Below are 23,220 nucleotides of genomic sequence, written 5' to 3' on the forward strand. Positions count from 1 at the left end.
TCATTCTGAAATTTTTCTGACAATCTGCTTCTCAGTTACACACACACACAAACACACTGGAGCCAAGCAAAATCCTTGAAGCATCTTCGCCCTCAATTTCGGGTCTTAAAGTCTGGCTAAGCAGTGGGAAAACCAACAACATATTGGATTTAGCCAATGACTATTTTTACTTATATAATTAGCTTTCTTTTCAAAGTCAGCCCCAGGACAAAGGAAAAAAAAAATCTCTTTCTGGGCAAACATAATAGCCAAAAAATCTACATGAAAATGGAAGATGGCCTGAAGCAGCTTGGTCTTAGGTGATCCTTAAAATGAGACCAGGGAAGTTGCCATCTTTTCAAGGAGAGAGAAAACAAAATAATCTTCCTTCAGCAGAAAATATGTTACTAAATACATATTTCACTGCTTTAGAAAATGCCTGCATAATTGATTGTCAGTCCCCTGAAAATCTTTCTTGTAATCTCTTCAAGGGAGACATGAAAAAGAATGTTGAGCTGATCAGCATTTCCCGCAAGGCAATAACCCGAAAATGGATTTCTTACACTTTAAGAAATGTTTGTGTCTTTATATAAAGATCATAAACATGATGATTTCGATCATAGTCCCTTATGAGAAGAAGCTTCTTCTCTGGGGGCAAAAAAGGTAAAGAGGGAGATATAAGTCAACATCTATAAATTTAAACCTTCAAATCAATCGTCCAAGGTTGATTTGTTATACCATAAAATAAACTAGATGGGAATAACAATCAGAAGAAAAAAGAGTTTTAGAAAGAATTAGCTAAACTGACACTCTTTCTCATTTTCCTATTTCACTCATAGTCTGTTCTCTACTCCTAGTTTTGTTCAAAAGAATCACTTCTTTGTGCTACTGTAAAAAATATTCACAGACTTCCTTACGCCAACAGTTACAAGTGCTAGCAAAAATTGTTTTGCTACTAATGGGATTTATTAATACCCCAAATTTTCAATTCTCATCCAGGAACAAAAAGATGCCTGTCTTTTCTTGCTTGTTGTCTTTTAAAGAGCCATTCAAATTATTATAGAAATAATATTAACACTGTAATCACATCAGATTTATCCATAATGAGAAAACTACCTTGAAAAATGTCCTTGGCATACATTTTAGGGATAGTGACTAAATGTCCATCAAACTTGCTTTAGGCATTTGCTCTTGTCAGCAGGATAAACGTTAACTCCCATCAGTTGAACATGCACCTTGGGATGTCTATGAACAGAATGGGTTTGCCCCGACTCAGCTCTACTCACCAAGCTCTTAGGACCAATATTTACAGAATTCAATTACAATTTCCTTGAAATTTTATAGACATTACCAACAAATAAGCCAGACTTTTTATTTAAAATTTTACCTATTAAACCTGGAAATTCTTTTGAATTCAGATCACATTCAAGTCAGGGCCTAGAAAGGTATTTGGAGGCACATGACCCTCCCTGAACTACATTTCCTCAGAACACGCCCATGTTTGTAGCTGCTGTGGCCTTATTACTGCCTGTAGCCCCACCAGATGCCAATCCTAGCCCCACCTCCAGATTATTGGACCACTTGACTAAAGGAAGCTAATCCACTGGCTGAACAATAACCGTATGATTTCTTCTCCGGAGAATTCGAACCAAAAGATGAAGTAACTATTGGCAAACGGTACCGGGATTCAGGAATAAAACTTGTGCAGATGCAAAGCCAGAGTTGGGAGAATGGCAGGTGGAGCTGCCCACACACTGAGATTACAGGAGATCTGAGAAAGCATAGGAAGTTGATCCACAGGAAGTAAGATAAACAGACAGAGAAACCAGAGATGAGAGACCAAACAGAGAAAGAAAACAGAATCAAAGAGAGAGTCAGAATTTATCTAATTCTGCTATCATCGTCCTGCTTTCCACTTTGCAGAAGGTTTGCCTTTACTTCACGTCCACATTAGTAGGCCACTGATGATTTAGGGTTGTTCATCAAGTTCTTATGAAATGGGCATATTAATCAAAACAATTTGAATTTTTTTCCTCCAATTTCCCCCTGACATTTTATTTGGGATGGGAGGGTTTTTTCCCCTACACCTTGTTTGAAACTTCTTTTCTGCTCATAGAACGTAACATGCTATGATCAATCTAAATAGTGAAGCATAGCCTTCAATTTTGTTATTTATAAGGTTCGTTTCATGCTAGGGAAAAGCTTCAAATTTCCCTCAAGGTGACAGCTACTTCCTATGGGGGGCAACTCTCTGTGGGTCTGCCATGTTACTGCATATCTGCTAGAGGCCCTGACTTTCCTTTGTTCTGCACCATTTTTCCAGGCTCTTAGATGGAGATAGGGTCTTCCTTCAAAGGAAAGAGCAGACTGCTTGCTGTTCTGCATTAATAAAGATAGTGTTTCCTTCTGGAAAAAAGGACAGGCACGTTTACTACTAATTAAAAAATATTTGTCAGGCACACAAAACAAATTTACGGTTACCAAAGGAGACGCAAGGACAGGGATAAATTGGGAATACGGGATTAACAGACGCAGACCGCCACATATAAAATAAACAAGAAGGATTTATAGCACAGAGAACTACAATCAATACTTGCAATAAATCATAACGGAATAGAATCTTTAAAAGAAGACAGGCCCAGGTGGCACTAGTGGTAAAGAGCCTGCCTGCCAATGCAGGAGACACAAGCGACGTGGGTTTGATCCCCGGGTCAGAAAGATCCCCCGGAGGAGCAAATGGCAACCCACTCCAGTATTCTTGCCTGGAGAATCCCATGGACAGAGAAGCCTGGCAAGCTACAGTCCGTTGGGTCCCCAAGAGCTGGACATGACTGAAGTGACTTAACATGTATGCATAGATATATACACATACATGTGTGTGTATAAGCAAATCACACCTGAAACTAACACAATATTGTAAATCAACTACACTTCAAAACAAAACAGAAAACCATTCAGGTTCCCTAAGTTTAGAGTTCCTCTTCTACAGCAGAATCCACTGCGTACGCAGGTACAATCTGGCCCTCTTTGCATCACCCTGTGGTAATTGAGGCTCAGGGTACCAACTTAAAAATATTATTGTTGCGAGTAAGAAACTGTTCTTTGTCTTTGGTCCAGGAGTCTTTTATCTTCTACCAGCAATCTTGAAATTATAGAAGGCTAACTTGCAAGTAGGGTAAACTCTCAGACCCTTCACAGATCTTGACATTTCCTTCCCTCCAGGTAGGAACTTCTACCCAGGGAAATGTATAACAGTAGCCTTTTCATCAGTTCTCACCATTTCTTCTTCTATTCACTGGCTACTTTATGGTTCCTAAAGGACTAGGGGAGTGGTCAGTCAGAGGATGCAGAGGTGAAGGAATAGAAGGTCAAAAGCAGGTTTTGCTCTCTCTGGAAGCCCAATATGTGTCTACATTGCTTGTATGGGTTCTTTAAGGAATCCATTCCTAGGCATCTCTTCTGGAAGTTCCTCTAACTGAGATGAATATATCTTTGAACAAAATCATATCATTATTTCTTTTACAGCCCCAAAGTATCCATCAGTCCCCCTTCAGCTGCTGCCTGCTGCAATCCCATCCCCCATTCTGATGGCCCTACTGAAAAGACCTAGTCCAACATCCCATTACCTGTCTGATATACATGGTTCTGATACCTATGATCCTCAGGAGGCACCTGTGCATCTTTGCCTGGGAAAATGTCAGGAGTGCAGGCTAACCCCAAAGCAACCTCCTCTCAATCTGCTCTGGCACGTCAGGTCAGACACCAATGCCCAGAGTCCTCCATCTGCTCTCAGTTAATCCTACTAAAATCACCTTTCCAAGGTTTGAAGGGAGAAACAGACACCACGAGCCTTTACCCTCGGAAGGAAGGGAGGGAGAAAGCACACAACACAACTCAAGAAATACTTCTTCCAAATTCCTGCTTCTTAATGTTCAACACCTTAAACCTTTATATCCTCTAGCGTTTGAAATTTCCATTCCAAAGTTCTGTCATTCTTACCGTAATTCATCTTTTCACTTGTGCAAGTTTTATGTGGGTTTCTGATAACCAAAGGACCCTTAAAGAAAAAATCAACTATGATAACTTAAGACCTTTATTTCTGTCCCTCCAAACAGGAGGATTTATTTTGAGATGATACCCCAGGTGCTTTAACATAGACTTTCATGTGATTTTTACTCCATTTTGTGAAATGGTGTGTTGATGAAAAGTTATATCTACTGTACATAACAAAATGTATAAATTTGATGCAACAAATTAGAGAACCAAGATGAAAAGTATAAATTCCTATAAAGACATTGAATACCAAAACTGACCAAGCTTTAAAAAAATAAGCAGATTAAATTAATAATCGAAAACCCACCAGAAATAAAAGCCCAGGACCAGCTAGCTTCATGATGAATTCTACCAAACTTTTAAAGACCAAGTAACACCAGTACTTAATAAATCCTCCAAAAAACAGAAGACAAAACACTTCCTAACTCATTTTATGAGGCCAGGATTACCCTGATACAGAAATCAAAGACATCACAAGAGATGAAAACCACAGGCCAATATCCCCTATGAATATTGATGTAAAAATCCTTAACAAATCCAGAAAATTGAAGCCAGCAACATAGCAACAGAATAGTGTAGTACAGACTGTGTCTATACTAGCCGTATCTTTTTATTGGGATGCTTGGAAATCTGAGGCCGCGCTGACTCTGGAGAGACTGTTCCTCCCAGAGTCGGCCAAATCCTAGAGACTAAACAACTCATCTGCTTCTGCTCCTTTCACATGCAGACCAGGAAATTCAGAACCCACGCCTCAGCCATCTCATTCATCAGGCTTTCACAGGGTTCTCCTGGTCCATGCCACTATTCCCCTGCCCCAAACATCTACAGTCAGGTACCAGACAACTAGAGCCCACGGAAATATTTAAACTAGCCAGCCCTAAACTTGCTTACTCTGCTTTTCCCTTTTCTTCCACGGAAACCACAATAAAGATACTTGCCCACATTTTCCTCTGCATCCCCCCATCTCCTGACTAACAATGGGGCTTCCTCCATTACTCCTTCTACCCCATGGGGCATAACATGTCCCTCTTCTTGGAAACTGAATAATAAACTATCTTTTCCACGGCAACTGTCTCTGGATTTTTTGGCCTTACCACTTTTGAATAATAATAAAACCTACATCTTAAAACGATAAGATAAATTTATCCCAGGAATACAAGATTGGTTCAACATACAAAAATCAATGTAAACATTATTATTAATACAACAAAAATTACATAATATCAGTAGTCTAGAATAAGCATTCGATAAAACCCAACACCCTTCCATTAAAAAATCACTCAACAAACTAGGAATAGAGAGAGTTCTCTCAATCTGATAAGGGCATTGACAAAAACTCACAGCTAACACTGTACTTAATGGTGAAAGATGGAAAGTTTATTTCCTAAGATCAGGAACAAGACAAAGATAGCTAGTCTTACCACTTCTATTCAGCACTGTTCTGGAGGATATAAGTAGGGCAATTAGGCAAGATTAATAATAAAAAAAATCCAAATTGGAAAGGAAGAAGTAAAATTATCTATTTGCAAGTGATATTCCATATATAGAAAATCCTAAGAAATCCACAAAAACTTTTGGAGCTAATCAATGAGTTTATCAAGTTGCAGGTTACAATATCAGTGTATAAAAATCAATTGTGTTTTTATATGCTAACAATAAACAACCCAAAATAAAATCAATAAAATCATTTCATTTACAATAGCATCTAAAAAAGAACAATATAGTCAGAAATAAATTTAACAAAATAAGTGCAATATTTATACATGTTGAAAGAAATTAAGACCTAAGAAAGCAGAAAGACATTCATGTTCACAGACAAAGAATTTTGTTCAGATGACTACTGCCCAAGTTGTTCTACAAACTCAGTGCAATTCCTCTCAAAACCCCACCTGTTCTTCTTCACAGGTGGGATTCATGGAAATTCAGAACCCAGAATAGCCAAAACAATCTTGCTTGGCAAATTCAAGTTGGAGGACTTGCATATCATGATTTCAAAGCTAAAATAAACAAAATCATTTGGCTCTGGAAGAAGTAAAGGCCTATAGAATAGTGGAATAAAATTGAGAGTCCAGAAGGAAGCCCACATATTTGAAGGCAACTTATCTGTGACAAGGATGCCAAGAAATTTCAATGGAGAGAAGAACAGTCTTTTCAACAAATGGTGCAGGAACAACTTAATATAAAAGATGATATACAAATGGCCAATAAGTACTGAAAACATAATCAATATCATTAGCAATAAAGGGAAATACAAATCAAAACCACAGTAAGATGCCATTTTGTACAGATTAGAATGGCTATAATAAAAAAGACAATAGTAAGTGTTGAGGATGTGGAAAAATTGATGGGAATTTAAAGTGGTGTGTAGACACCTCTGGAAAACAGTTTGGCAGTTCCTCAAATACTTAAACATACAGTGAAAATACAACCGAGCATTTCCACTCCTGGGTATACATTCCAGAGAATTTAATGGCTTAGTATTAAAGTTACATTGGATTTAAAATATGAATTAGAGAGATTTTAATCTTTTTCTAAGGCTAAAGTTTAAATGACACAAAAATAATCTGTTCTTTAAGGTTAGATAAAAATCAATGGTAAATACATCTGGTCCTGATGATTTTTTTCCTTGGGGGTAGTCAGATTCTTTACCACTTCCCAGGTGATGCAGCGGTAAAGAATCCACCTGCCAATGTAGGAGACACAGATATGCAGGCTTCATCTCTGGCTCGGGAAGATCCCCTGGAGTAGGAAATAGCAACCCACTCCAGTATTCTTGCCTGGAAAAATTCCATGGTTAGAGGAGCCTGGTGGGTTACAATCCATGGAGTCTCAGAGAGTTGGATACAACTGAGCCGAGCACACACACACACACACACACACACACACACACACACAACTGCAAGAAAAGCACTTGATCAAATTCAACACCTATTCATGGTAAAAACTCACAGTAAAAGGATATCTATGCAAAACTTACGGGTAGCATTATATATACTCATTGTGAAATATTGAAGGTATTCTCCTAAAGATTGAGAATAAAGTTAAGTTGTCCTTCTCACTACCTTCTACTTAACATTTCATTGGAAGTCTTAGCCAGCGTAATAAGGCAATAAAAATAAGTGCACAAAGTCGAAAAGAAAGAATAAAATCATCTCAATCTTAGATGGTATTATCATTTACAAAAGAAACCCTAAGTAATCTACAATAAAAATATTAAAACTAGTACGTGCCTTTAGTAAGGCTATAAAATGCAGGTTCAATATACAATCAACTTATTATATAATAGTATAAAGAAAACTGAGAAATCCTAATAGTAATTTGACAGTCTTCTTTAAAATAGAGATTAGTGAGCTGCCTATAAACTTTATGTGGAAATGCAAAGGACTTAGAACTGCCAAGACAATGCTACAAAAGAATAAAGTTGGCAAATTCACAGTATCTAATTTTTAGACTTTCTTTAAAACTATAACAATCAAGATAGTATGGCACTGACATCACAATGGACATATAGATTAAAGGAACAGAATAAACAGTTCAACATGACCTATATTATATGGTCAACTGATTTCCAACAAGGGCAATTCAATGGGGAAATAAAGATCTTTTCAATAAGTGATATTGAAACAAATCAATACTTATATGGAAAAAATGAATCTCAACACACTCATTTAATACATAAAAATAATTAGAGATAGAAAATAGATCCCATCTATTACAAGCTAAAACTTAAAAACTTCTATTATAAAACATAACATAAGATTATTGCAAACCTATCAAAGGCATATTTCTTACATAGAACACAAAAAGTGTGAACCATAAAAATAACTGAAAAAAATAGACTTCTCCAAATTTAAAAACTCCTGCTCCTCTAAAGACACTTAAAGAAAATGAAAAGTCAGCCCACAGACTAGAAGTAAATATTTGTAATGTATCTATCTACAAAGGTCTTATATTCAGAATGAATGTTCTTACAACTCAATAATAACAAAAGTAGCAATCCAATTTTTTTAAATGGGCAAAAGATTTGACAGACACCTCAGAAATGAACACGTTCAAACGTCAATCAAAAGGTGGTTAACATACTTAGTCATTAAAGAAATAAACATTAGAGATAAGATACTAAAGAAAGATACTAGCCAATCACAATGATTAAAATTAAAAAGACTGATAATCCCAAGTGTTGACAAACATATGAAGCAATTATAATTCTAATCCATTAATAATGAAACACTGAATAATGTAACCATTTTGGAAAGTAGTTTGGCAATTCCTTAGAAAGTTAAACATATACTTACTATGTGATAGAACAATTCCACTTCTAGGTATTTATCCAAGAAAAATGGAAGTATATGTTCATACAAAGACATATATATATATAAATATTCATTGCAGCTTTATTCAAAATAGTCAGAAACTAGAAACAACCCATTATTCATCAACAGGTGAACCATGGTATATTTGTACAATAGACTACTACTCACAACAAACATATATAAATCTCACAAACATTATGCAAGTGAAGGAAGCAAGACATAAAAGACTATATACTTTATGTCCTTTCATTTGAAACTGTTAGAATGACAAATCTACAGTGATTAAAAGCAGCTCAGCAGTTGCCTGAAGTGGGATGAGGGGTGAGGATTGAATCCAAAAGGATACAAGTGGTAATAGGAATGCTTTATATTTGGGGTGATGGGTACTCTTTATATTTTCATTGTGGTAGTAGCTTTGTGGGTGTATATACTTGTCAGTCTTCACTGAACTGTAGACTTGAAAATGTGTGTATTTTACTGCACATAAATTATACGGCAACAAAGTTGGTATGTGAAACACTATACACCCATCCAAGTGGCTACAGTTAAAGACGGATAACAGCAAATGTTAGTAAGGATGTAACATGCAATAACTGTGAATGGGGAGAAGACATTGCTGGCGGGAGGGTAAAATGACACAAATATTTTGGGAAACTGCTTGTCAGTTTCTTGTAAAGTTAAATATATGCCTATCTTATGACCCAGGAATTCCCCTCCTAAATATTTTCTCAAGAGAAATCAAAGACATGTGACCACACAGAAACTTGCACATGAATGTCCACAGCAACTTTAAGCAAGATAGCAACAAAATGAAACAACCCATTCAACATGTAGAAGAACAGACAAATATGTATCCATGGGATGAGATACTACCCAGTAACAGAAAGGACCAAACTGATAATTATCGCAACATAGATGACTCTCTACATGGAGCAAATGAAACCTTACACCAAAAAAGTACGTATATCATCCCACTTATATAAAATTCAAGAATAAGCATCGCTAACTCTGTGATGCTAAAAATCAGAATAATTCTTACCTGTGTGGTAAAAATTCATTGGCAGAGGCACAAGGGAACCTTCTGAGGTGCTGGTCATGTTCTGTATCTTGACAGGAGTTTAAGATCTGTCCATTTCACAATAAGTAAATAATATCTCATTTTTAAAAAAACTCAGTCATGAAACTTTCTGATACTTTTCAGTCTCTTTCACAATCCAGTCTTAAGGAAGCACATAAAACAAAACCTTAAAAAAAAAAGAAAGATTCTTAAAAAAAAGAAAAGATATATGATCTTGATTGGGAAGACCTAAATGCATAGGAATATCACAAGTTATGCAAATAATATTAAGTTTAATACCTTTCCAGTTAAAATCTCAACGAACAGTTTTGTTATCGTTATTTCATTTTGTTTTTGTAAGTGAATAAAATTGATTTAACTGTGTATGGAAGAATAATACCCAGGAAAAGTGAAGGAAAAAACACAAAGAGAGCCAGTGAAGGAGATTTTCTTTAAAAATATCAGAATACACTACAAAGTCATTATAATATAAACAGCACAGCAGCAGCATAGAAACTGACAGACAGATCAGTGGCACCAGCAAGAATATATTTCCCATCCTCCTCTGGAGCCAGGAGTGGCCATGTATCTGAGCTCTGGCTTATAAAATGGCCGTGAAAATGTTTACCATCTCCAAGCTTACGCACCTGATTTTCTACTTACTTTCCCTCTTCTGGCTAACTGGAATAGTGATGACTACTCAGGTAGGCTTAGAAGCCTCATGTTGAAAATGGAGAGTCCATAAAGTGGAGCTTCCACCCAGAAATACCCATGTTAGACAGGTTAGCAAAAAGGAAATATTTTTTATAATGTTAAACTGCTGAGACTGGGGAAATTTACATGTTATAGTAGTTAGTAGTAAAGATACAAATTCGACTCAGAATAAAGAATAGATTGGAATTCCCTGGTGGTCCAGTGGTTAGGATTCCACACTTCCATTATAGGGGGCATGGGTTCAATTACAGGCCCAGGAACTAAGAAATCCCACATGCTGAGAGGCCAAAAAGACAAAACCCACCTCCCTCAAAAAAAGAAAACCACAACCAAAAAAAAAAAATAGATTATAAAATTAATTAAGTAGATTAAAAATTATTTAATATTTAACTGTCTAGCATTGAAGAGAAATAAAATTATACCTTTATACATAGTAATGAATTGCAGGTGGATTAAAGAGTTGGGTTTTTTTCCTAAATAAAAAAAATCTTTTAAGAACTCTTTCTGACTACATATACAAACAAATGTTTTTAACCAAGACTAGAAACTCTGAAGCTATTTTAAACACAGTCATTAAAGACAGAAATATAGATCAATGGAACAGAATAGAAAGTCCAGAGAGAAATCCACCTACCTATGGACACCTTATCTTCGACAAAGGAGGCAAGTATATACAATGAAAAAAAAGACAATCTCTTTAACAAGTGGTGCTGGGAAAGCTGGTCAACCACTTGTAAAAGAATGAAACTAGAACACTTTCTAACACCATACACAAAAATAAACTCAAAATGGATTAAAGATCTAAATGTAAGACCAGAAACTATAAAACTCCTAGAGGAGGACATAAGCAAAACACTCTCCGACGTAAATCACAGCAGGATCCTCTATGACCCACCTCCCAGAATATTGGAAATAAAAGCAAAAATAAACAAATGGGACCTAATGAAACTTAAAAGCTTTTGCACAACAAAGGAAACTATAAGCAAGATGAAAAGACAGCCCTCAGATTGGGAGAAAATAATAGCAAATGAAGCAACAGACAAAGGATTAATCTCAAAAATATACAAGCAACTCCAGGCCGCGCGGCCTGAGGGCGGCGCGCTCCCTCTCAGCATGGCCCGAAATGCAGAAAAGGCCATGACGGCCTTAGCAAGATTCCGCCAGGCTCAGCTGGAAGAGGGGAAAGTAAAGGAGCGAAGACCCTTCCTTGCCTCAGAAGGTACTGAACTGCCTAAAGCCGAGAAGTGGAGACGACAGATCATTGGAGAGATCTCAAAAAAAAGTGGCTCAGATTCAGAATGCTGGCTTAGGTGAATTCCGGATTCGCGACCTGAATGATGAAATTAACAAGCTGCTGCGAGAGAAAGGACACTGGGAGGTCCGGATCAAGGAGCTGGGCGGTCCTGACTACGGGAAAGTTGGCCCTAAAATGCTGGACCACGAAGGGAAGGAAGTCCCAGGAAATCGAGGTTACAAGTATTTCGGAGCAGCAAAAGACCTGCCTGGTGTCAGAGAGCTGTTTGAGAAAGAGCCACTTCCTCCTCCACGAAAGACAGGAGCCGAGCTCATGAAGACAATAGACTTTGAGTACTACGGGTACCTCGATGAGGACGACGGCGTCATTGTGCCCTTGGAGCAGGAGTATGAGAAGAAATACAGAGCCGAACTAGTGGAGAAGTGGAAAGCGGAGCGAGAGGCCCGCCTGGCCAGAGGAGAGAAGGAGGAGGAGGAGGAGGAGGAGGAGGTGAACATCTACGCCGTGGCTGAGGAGGAGTCCGACGAGGAGGGCGGCCCGGAGAACGGCGGGGAGGACGGGCAGCAGCAGTTCATCGCGCACGTGCCGGTGCCGTCGCAGCAGGAGATCGAGGAGGCGCTGGTGCACAGAAAGAAGATGGAGCTGCTGCAGAAGTACGCCAGCGAGAAGCTGCAGGCCCAGAGCGAGGAGGCCCGGCGGCTCCTGGGCTGCTAGGCGCCCTGCCGCGGCCTCCCCGCCCTGCTCACTCACACCTGCGCCCCCGAGGGCCGCTGGCTGGACCCCTTGGCGTCGCCCCGGCCACGTGCAGCTGACATGAGAGCCCGCGCACGTGTGTCCTGAACATGTAGGACGGGCTGCTCCCGCGGCCTGCGAGTGTCAGTGGCCGCCCCCCTGTTGGTAGTGGGGGTGGCCAGCCGGGGATGCCCCTGAGAGCACAGATGTCTGTGACGCCTCCTGCGCGCTGGGAAGACGCCCCGCCACCCTCGGGCCACCCTGCCACCCGTCTCGCCCCCAGCCGGCAGGAGGGCGCGTTTGCTGCTTCCGTCTGGGAGTGGTTTTGCACAGAGCTATTTTTATTAAAGACTTTTGTACGAAAAAAAATATATATATATATACAAGCAACTCCTGAAGCTCAATTCCAGAAAAATAAATGACCCAATCAAAAAATGGGCCAAAGAACTAAACAGACATTTCTCCAAAGAAGACATACAGATGGCTAACAAACACATGAAAATATGCTCAACATCACTCATCATCAGAGAAATGCAAATCAAAACCACAGTGAGGTACCATTACACGCCAGTCAGGATGGCCGCTATCCAAAAGTCTACAAGCAATAAATGCTGGAGAGGGTGTGGAGAAAAGGGAACCCTCTTACACTGTTGGTGGGAATGCAAACTAGTACAGCCGCTATGGAGAACAGTGTGGAGATTCCTTAAAAAACTGGAAATAGAACTGCCATATGACCCAGCAATCCCACTTCTGAGCGTACACACCAAGGAAACCAGATCTGAAAGAGACACGTGCACCCCAAAGTTAATCACAGCACTGTTTATAATAGCCAGGACATGGAAGCAACCTAGATGCCCATCAGCAGACGAATGGATAAGGAAGCTGTGGTACATATACACCATGGAATATTACTAAGCCATTAAAAAGAATTCATTTGAATCAGTTCTAATGAGATGGATGAAACTGGAACCCATTATACAGAGTGAAGTAAGCCAGATAGATAAAGAACATTACAGCATACTAACACATATATATGGAATTTAGAAAGATGGTAATGATAACCCTATATGCAAAACAGAAAAAGAGACACAGATGTACAGAACAGACTTTCGGACTCCGTGGGAGAAGGCAAGGGTGGGATGTTTCGAAAGAACAGCATGTATATTATCTATAGTGAAACAGATCACCAGCCCAGGTTGGAAGCATGAGACAAGTGCTCGGGCTTGGTGCACTGGGAAGACCCAGAGGAATCGGGTGGAGAGGGAGGTGGGGGGGGATCAGGATGGGGAATACATGTAACTCCATGGCTCATTCATGTCAATGTATGACAAAAACCACTGCAATGTTGTGAAGTAATTAGCCTCTAATTAGCAACTAATAAAAAAAAAAGAAAAAAAGAAATTAAAAAATGAACAGAGTCATTTTTAAAATCAACATAAATCTATTTAAACTGTAATGTCATAAACATAGGGCTTCCCTGGTAGCTCAGTTGGTAGAGAATCTGCCTGCAGTGCAGGAGACCCCTGGGATGGGAAGATCCACTGGAGAAGGAATGGCACACCACCCCAGGATTCTTGCCTGGAGAACTCCCAATACTGGAGACTGGGTCATGAAAGGCAGTGCAGCTTCCCCCTGTCTCTAGGGTTTCTCAGTCTGCAGGAGGTTAACTGTCTCAGGGTCAGCAGCCCTACAGAGAGGCAGATGAGGTGAGGAACTGAAGCCCTCTACCCACAGCCGGTCCACTTAAGGGAGTCCCTCACACCACCATCACTACTCCCGCCCTTAGCTGAGATACCAGTTTCCTCAGTTTCAGTTACCCAGGGTCATCTGTGGTCCAAAAATATCAAGCGGAAAATTCCAGACATAAACCATTCATTTGCAAGGTGGCCTGTTAGTGTTAGTGTTAGTCACTCAGTTGTGTCCATCCCTTTGTGACCCCATTGACTGTAGCCCACCAGGCTCCTCTGTCTTAGGAATTCTCCAGCGAAGAAGTGGGTAACCATTCCCTTCTCCAGGCGATCTTCCCAACCCAGCAATTGAACCCAGGTCTCTCGCGCTACAGGCAGATTCTTTACCACCTGAGCAACCAGAGAAGCCCCACAAGCCAACCTGAGTAATGTGATTAAATCTCACAGTGTCCTGCTTGGTCCCACCCTGGATGTGAATCATCTCTTTGTCCAGCATATCCCACTCATCAGCAGCCATCTCCACAATCAGATCAACTGCCATGGGATTCCAGTGCTGGTGTTCAATAACTTATTTTACTTAATAATGGCCCCAAAACACAAGAATAGTGATTCTGGCAATTCTGATCTGCCAAAGAGAAGCTGTAAAGTGCTTCCTTTAAGTGAAAAGGTGAACAGTCCTGACTTAAGGGGAAAAAAAAAAAATCATGTGTTGTTCTTCTATCTGTGAAATTGCGAAGAAAGAATAAGAAATTCATGCAGGTCTTTCTGTCACATCTCAAACTGCAAAAATTGGAGCCACAGTGCCTAAATGCTTAGTTAAGACGAAAAAGGCATTAAATTTGTACAATGAGATAGTTGAGAGACCACTTCACATAACTTCTATTACAGTGTATTGCTATAATCGTTCTATTTTATTATTAGCTATTGTTATTAATCTCTTACTGTACCTGATAAACTAAACTTTATTATAGGTAGGTATGTATAGGAAAAAACACAGTGTACATAAGGTTCGGTACTGTGGTTCTAGGCCTCCACTGGAGTCCTGGAATGTACCCCTGTGGATAAGAGGCGGGGTGGGGTGGGGGGGGGGGGCACCGTGTATATATATGAGCAGGTGACGGACACTCCTCTAAGAGCTCCATATATATTAGTTCATTTAATTCACATACTTCTGTGATACAGGTTTTACAATCTTGATTTTACAGATAAGGAAATTTATAAAACTTCCCCAAGGTCATACAGCATATAAATGGTGGTGCTGGGATGCAAAAACATTCCTGGTCCTAATTACACAAATTACTAGATGATTAATATGATCTGGAGGTGGGGGTAAAGGACTGGAGGACTGGAGGTGGAGGAAGGAAGAAGCTAAGTGAATGTAGGGAAAAAAATGACTGAATGAAGAAAACAATATTACAATGTCACCACATTTATACATCAGTAAAATCAGTATATGTATATAAAGCCATTTTTAAAATTTTTTAATTGGAGGATAAATGCTTTACACTATTGTGTTGGTTCTGCTGTACAACAGTGCCAATCAGCCATAATTATATACACACCCGCTCCCTGGGGAGCCTCCCTCCCCGCTGCCCCTCCGGGTTGTCAGAGTGCTCAGCCCTTTTTAGTCCATCGCCTTAACCACTCGGCCACCACTACTTCCTGCTCAGCCGTTTCTAATAAAAAGCATATTAAATATTATAAGAGAACATATTCAAATTTTTAAAAATGGTTTATTCCACACAAAAACTGTCTTCAGTTCAGTTCAGTTCAGTCGCTCAGTCGTGTCCGACTCTTTGTGACCCCATGAATCGCAGCACGCCAGGCCTCCCTGTCCATCACCAGCTCCTGGAGTTACTCAAACTCATGTCCATCGAGTCGGTGATGCCATCCAACCATCTCATCCTCTCTTGTCCCCTTCTCCTCCTGCCCCCAATCCCTCCCAGCATCAGGGCCTTTTCCAATGAGTCAACTCTTCACATGAGGTGGCCAAAGTATTGGAGTTTCAGCTTCAACATCAGTCCTTCCAATGAACACCCAGGACTGATCTCCTTTGGGATGGGCTAGCTGGATCTCCTTGCAGTCCAAGGGACTCTCAAGAGTCTTCTCCACCACCACAGTTCAAAAGCATCAATTCTTCGGCGCTCAGCTTTCTGTCCAACTCTCACATCCATACATGACCACTGGAAAAACCATAGCCTTGACTAGATGGACCTTTGTTGGCAAAGGAATGTCTCTGCTTTTTAATATGCTATCTAGGTTGGTCATAACTTCCCTTCCAAGGAGTAAGTGTCTTTTAATTTCATGGCTGCAGTCACCACCTGCAGTGATTTTGGAGCCCAAAAAAAATAAAGTCTGACACTGTTTCCACTGTCTCCCCATCTATTTCCCATGAAGTGATGGGACCAGATACCATGATCTTAGTTTTCTGAATGTTAAGCTTTAAGCCAACTTTTTCACTCTCCTCTTTCACCTTCATCAAGAGGCTTTTTAGTTTACCTTCACTTTCTGCCATAAGGGTGGTGTCATCTGCATATCTGAGGTTATTGATATTTCTCCCGGCAATCTTGATTCCAGCTTTAACTAAATCATTGTAGTTCCTATTTTTATCAATGTTTCATTCATTGAACAAATATTTAATGAGCACCTACTATATGCCAGGCAGTATGCCAGATGCTGGGGAAAACACTGTGAAAGACACAGCCTCAGTCTGCTCAAGGCACTGACAGTAGTGGGAGATGGAGATCAGTCAGCCTGCCAGATAACAAAGCCACGTGACCCTCCTCACAGCTGTAATCCCAACAGGACAGATATAATTTGTTTCAAGTCACACTGAAAAAAATAAAGACTACACTGATATCTGCAAATCGATTACGTCAACCAATCAATGCTGCTAACTCTCCTCAATTCCCCCTGCTAAACTTTGCCAGGGTGCTGGCTCAAATACTCTAGGTGTACCAAGCATTAACCCCAAAGGCTCCAGTGACCATAAAATCTAAACCATAACAGAATAAAAACAAGAAGCAAATATTATTTGTAAGTCTTTTTGAGGTTTCTGAGGCTCAGAACATGATCAGAACTGCAGTCATAGGAAAAAAAAAAAAGGAGTCGCATATATCCTTTGATCCAGGATTTAAGTGGTTTGGATTTATACACAGAAGCTAAATCCATAAATGCACAAATCCATGCTGATTCCATTTGGATGGAGACCTTCTGCAGTGTCATGTATCCGGGTTCACACAGGGATTGGTCAGAGACTCTCTTCAGAACCACTCTTCAAATTACTTTATACATTGAAGCTGATTATATTAACAAAGTATTTGCTGAATGAGTGTCTCAGAATACCAAATGCTGATTTTGCAAAAATCCTCTCAATTAAAATCCCTTTGTGGAAGCCAAAAATCTGCCAAGTGAGGAGGTATTTGATTATCAGAGACTCACTGGAACAAACTGTGCTCGTATTCATTTCTATTTCATGAACTACCTTAAAAATAGGCATGGAATAATGTCCTAGGGTTTTTTTCCTATGAGAGAACATTAAGGGGAAATAGGGTCATTGAGCACCTCACTGCAGAACAGGCAAGAGAGGAACAAGAGACTGAGGCCCACTGGGCAGAGCATTTTCTCTCTTCACTTTTATCGTTTTGGGGAAACTTGCAAAAGAGCCAATAAAAGAAGGCCTGGAACCTTCCTCTGAGCAGCCCCGAGTGCACTGACAGGCAAAGAGTAGTCAGTCTTTGGAAAGAATGCGTGGTTCTCCAGCTCCTTTTTCTCCCCCTCGCCCTCTTTCTCCTTATGATCTGGTCACGCTGGCTTCTTTTTGCCTTTCCCAGCCCTGTCTCAGGGCATTTGCACTTGCAGCTGCTGCTGCTGCTAAGTCGCTTCAGTCGTGTCCGATCCTGTGTGACCCCAGAGACGGCAGCCCACTAGGCTCCTCTGTCCCTGGGATTCTCTGGACACTGGCAGACTTCACCAAAAATCTGTCCCTGATTTTCCCACAGGTTTCCACTCCCATAAAGAATCCTTCCCGGCTACTTTTTCCGAAGGAACCCCACCTTCAGACTCACAGCCTCATCTTTCTCCCACAGCAAGCACCACTCTGCGGTTCTCTCCTTCATTGTACTTTTTACACGTTTGTTGCCTGTTCCGCTCCTGAAGAAGAAAAGCTCCATGAGAGCAGAAACTTGCCTGGTTGAGTCACTGTTCTATTTCTAGCGCGGAGCACTGTGCCAGGCACAGAACAGACAGGCGATATTTGCCGAATCAATGAATGAGGACACAGAAATCCTGCAAATACCCGTTTTAGCTCAAGTTAAACAGTTCTTGGATTTTCCTTGAAAATCCCCTGAACCACCTCATGTAGACTCAGAAACCACTTTCAGAAGATTACCAGGTGATTAAGTCACAGTGGGTACTGCCACTTGAGTATCACAAAGCCAAAAGCTGCTTTTTTTGCCACGGTGTCTGCTCTTTTATTTCCTGCCCTGTCTGAGTGAAACCTTAAAAACCAGAAGAAGAGGTGAGAGAGGACCACTCTCTACATCATCAATGCCGGTTTTGTTTCCCTGATGTCTCTAGTTCGTTCACGCTGTGGGCAAGTTCCTTAGACAGCTCATTCCTCCAATTTCCTCTTCTCAACACTGGGACTAATAGAGCTATTATGAGGATTAATGAGATCATGTTTCTATAATGCTGACAGGTGCCATATTCATGTTTTAAAAACATAATTAGCACTCTGTTTCCTTCTCTTCTCCTTGTTTTTCTTTTTGTCTCTAACACAGAGTCCAGGCTTCCCTCTCCTTCCCACCACAAATTACAGAAAGTCATTACCAGTGCGTAATTGCAGTTTAAGTGGGCCTTTGAGGTGAGCATCTGTTTTGTAAACCACAGCCCTCCTTGCCTCCTGGCACTGAGTCCATGGCCAGGATGATATGCTGGTAAATACGATGATGATAATGGCTCTGACAGCCGTATTTCTCTAGATGTCATTACTGCAGGAATCATCAGGCACCAGGCCACAACTTGGTCACAGAGGTTGATTGGGTTCTAAACCATTTACACTGCAATTATACCAATGCTCCTGATGACTCTATCCTTCTTTCTCATAATTTCTATCATTTAGGGAATCATCAAGTCTTTCATAAATGTATTTTTAAGTATATCTGATGGTGCACATCTCCACAGATTTTTACTCTGTGTCTTCTGGCACTTCCGTATCACTTTGCTTATTTATGAAAACAAGGAGGATGATGCACTAAAAGGTTTACACTTTGCTAAAAGTTCTGATAACCACTGTGTCACTACTCACAGTATTGACATGCAGACAAGGCTTCCACTTCCCACAAGTGGGACCATCCATGAAAATGAAAATTTGTGTTCTCAATCAGCTGTGGGACACCTGAGTGTTGGGGCCTGGGATTTTGTGGACAGGATACAGAGTAGCAGCAACCAGCTTGCCACCATCTTCCAGAAGGAGAACGGTCAAGTCATCTATCCGGGGATGGATCTGAGAGCCTCATGTCCAGGATGTCCACACCTACTCTGGTCTTCAGCAGATATTCTTCGGGATCTTAGCTCTCAAATATGTCAAGTACTTCCTAATTTAGGGCATTCAAATTATGCATATTCTCTCAGCCTTGGATCTCCATTGTCTCAAATCATCGACCACTTAATTCCTAATCAACATTTTGGTGTATATGAAATGTCACTTTCTCAGAAGAAACCTCCCTGGTTACCCAGAATAGATCAAAACATCAGTTAGGGAGTACTGGCTACAAACCACATAAAACACAGCTAACAGTGTCTTTAACAATGAGAAGGCATTTTTTTCCTCATCTAACAAGCACTCTATAGGCATACAGTTCTGAATAGGCCCAGAGGTTCAAAGTTACGTTTTAGTTCTAGATGAGCTTTCTGCCATTATCTTTACTTTCCCCTCATGGTTACAAGATAGCGTCCACAGCTCTGAGCATCACGTTCTCACACAACAGCATCTAAAGTAGGAAAGAAAGGGAAGATGTTCTCCTCACATGTTTCTCTCTGTATCAGGGAGCAAAATCTTTCCCTAAAGTGTCTCTGTCTGGCAGACTTTCACTCAGATATCATTGGACAGGATTTAATCACATGCTCAAACTCTATATGCCAGGGAAGTGGAGGGTCAGAAAGTTTTAGTTTCTAAAGGAAGGAAGTTTTACTGGCAAAGGAGAAAGGCTGTTGGGGAGGCAATTACCAATGTCCATTCAGCAGTTTCTCCCATTCACCTGTTCTTGTAACACCCTGTACCTCTCCTCCGTTTCTCTTATAACAATCGTTATTATGTAATTATCCCCTCTGAACTGTATACTCCATGAAAGCAGAGTCCATGTCTTACTTGTCCATCAGTATATTCCCGTTTCCTAACACAGTGTTTGGCCCCAAGTCCAACTATGTAATTTGTGGGACCCATGCAACATGGCAGCCAGTGAGGCTCCTTATTCAAAAAGCAGGATAGAAGTACTATTAAAAGCATTAAAACATAAAGTATTTTCCTTCCAACTTCTGTGGACTTCTTGACTTCTTGACTTCTTGACTTCTTATGGTATTTTTATTTGCTACTTAACATTGTTCTAAGAAAACTTTAAATTGTCATTTGTCAGGATGATTTTGTACCATTCATCTTTATATTATGTGTTTCCAGCTTTAAATGCAAAAGTAAGTACATTTAACACGTGTAGAAATATCAGAACTAGTTTGTAGCTTATGCCTGCCTATGTATATTCTTACATACAAGAAGAGCAAATATGTTGCAAACTCACTCAGTTATTTTAATTCACTTCTTTATATATGCACATTCTGCCACACTGTCTACTGGCAGCTTACTTATGATGTAAAACAGCTGAAAGGAAAAGGTTTCCCTCTCTATATCACCACTTTCAGTGAAACATAACTAAGAAAAGGTAAGTTTCCTTGATCATTAATGTTACTTAGAACCAATGCTTCTCTCTGTGTTTGAAGCAACTTCTGATTTAAATGGAAATCATGGTTTCTTGGGGCTCTCTACACACCTGCCTACTTCATCCTAGATGGAACATGCTTACCTTATGCTAGCTCTGAGTGTCACTGAATTCCTGTCCATCACGGTGGTGGAGATTTAGTTGCTAAGTCGTGTCCAACCCTTTTGACTCCATGAACTGTAGCCTGCCAGGCTCCTCTTTCCCTGGGATTCTCCAGGCAATGGGGCCACTGGAATTGTGTACTTGTGAGTATCACATATGCTATATAGGGATAAGCAGCAAAGAATAAGGTAGATAAACATGCTGTATGTATCTCCTTTGCTCACGTTCTACTGTCCTACTGAACTTCATTTATTTTTTTTTAATTTATTTTAGTTGGAGGTTAATTACTTTACAATATTGTAGTGGTTCTTGCCATACATTGATACGATCAGTTTATTGATATAAACACATGGGTGTACATGTGTCCCCATCCTGAACCCCCCACCCCATCCCTCTGGGTCATCCCAGTGCACCAGCCCTGAGCACCCTGCCTCATGCATCAAACCTGGACTGGTGATCTGTTTCACATATGATAATACACGTTTCAATGCTATTCTCTCAGATTATCCCACCCTCGCCTTCTCCCACAGAATCCAAAAGACTGAACTTCATTTAAAAATCACATTTTTAAACACAAAGTTAAGAATTTCAAGATGGTGAAGTAAAGCATTAAAACAACCTGAGTAAGGGACCCTCCGTGACTGCATAGGTCATATACTCATGAAGCTGCAGCTGTCTGGTTCATCTGGGTGCTCAACAAATGAATGCTTAATGAATGAATGAACAGATGAATGCATCGCTTTTACCTGCTTTTTGATAGCTTCCACATGTTTCTGACATTTCTTCTGAATGAGAGTCTCAGGCTCTTAAAGCCTTCGCCTTCCTCTAATTATACTAAGTTTAGGCGGAAGGCACGCTGTGCTGTGCTGACCCCATGGACTGCAGCTGCCAGGCTCCTCTGTCCCCGGGGATTCTCCAGGCAAGGATACTGCAGTGGGTTGCCATGCCTTCTTCCAGGGAAGCTTCCCAACCCAGGGACCGAAGCCATGTCTCCTGCATTGCAGGCGGACTCTTTTCTGTGTGAGCCAGCAGGGAAACCCAAGAAAACTGGGGTGGGAAGCTTATCCTTTCTCCAGAGGATCTTCCCAACCCAGGAATTGAACCAGGCTCTCCTGAATTACAGGCGGATTCTTTACCAACTGAGGTACCAGGGAAGCCCGATGGAAGGCATCAGGCTGCTAACAGTTTAAGCATGTAGAGACAACCTGGAGGAAGGCGAAAATGCTGGAGAACTGAATCAAAGGGGTTTAAAGAAGTCAACAGTCTGATCGGGATGGGGAATACATGTAACTCCATGGCTGATTGATGTCAATGTATGACAAAACCCACAAAAAAAAAAAGAAGTCAACAGTCCAAAATACAAAGCCTATAAAGTAAACAGCAAGGACTTACTATATTGCACAGGGAACTATATTCAGTATCTTGTAACAACCTATAATGGAAAAGAATATGAAAAAGAATATATAGGGACTTCCCTGGTGGTCCATGCCTAAGACTCCAAACTCCAATGCAGGGGGCCCAGGTTTGATCCCTAGTCATGGAACTAGACTCCATATGGCACAACTATGGGTTCACACGCAAGACTGAGTTCCATGTCACAACTAAAGCTCACACATGCCACAGCTGAGACCCAGCCATGCAGAGAGGTTTTATCTCCAACAAGAGTATAACATTGTCAAAGGCAAGAGGTGTTCTTCTCTGGCTTTTCAGGCAGAGTCAGCTAAACTTTCATACTGGTTTCTCTGGTCTTAGGCAAGCTATTAAACCTTCTTGAGGCTTTCTTAGATCTAAACTGAGGACTGGAATCCCTACTTCACGGGGTGATGTGATGGCAGATGTTGACCCCCTAGCACAGTGCATGCCACTTAATAATTCTCAAGTAATAGTGGCTACTCTTATTACTATTATTTTAGTTTTCATGTTCTTCAAGACACTTGTTGGCTTGACCACTTCAAAAGTATATAATATGAAACTCTTAGAGAAAGTGTAACCCAGAATGTGTACTTTAATATCAAAATGAAACATACTTTAAAAAAAGAAACATACTTTAAAAAAAAAAAAGAAGAAATATACTTTAATATCAAAAAGACAGTTCCTCTGTTCAAAAACTTCCAGTCATACAAAATCCTCGCAAAATTAAATTCTTGCTTTGGCATTCAACCTAACTGCAATATTGCCCTAATTTATCCTCATTTATACTTATTTCTTAACAGTCCTGATGCTGCAGTCAGTCCTAGCTGTCCACTGATCCCTTAAATATTACTCATGGCTTCCTGTCTTTGGTCAGGACACCCTGATATTTGAATTTCATCCATTCACTACTCCCCAGATTCTC

General features: G+C 40.4%; 1 protein-coding gene across 1 annotated transcript; it reads left to right on the forward strand.

Moving 5' to 3' along the window:
- Positions 1-11,199: 11,199 nt before the first annotated feature.
- Positions 11,200-12,453, forward strand: LOC133042562 (pre-mRNA-splicing factor ISY1 homolog). Its single transcript, XM_061123275.1, is given in 2 exon segments — positions 11,200-11,391; positions 11,393-12,453. Coding segments are annotated over 2 exon segments (855 nt in total). The 5' UTR covers positions 11,200-11,229; the 3' UTR covers positions 12,086-12,453.
- The last annotated feature ends 10,767 nt before the right edge of the window (positions 12,454-23,220 follow it).

The sequence above is a fragment of the Dama dama genome, chromosome 3 (assembly GCF_033118175.1).
Source record: "Dama dama isolate Ldn47 chromosome 3, ASM3311817v1, whole genome shotgun sequence".
In the NCBI taxonomy this organism is placed as follows: Eukaryota; Metazoa; Chordata; class Mammalia; order Artiodactyla; family Cervidae; genus Dama; species Dama dama.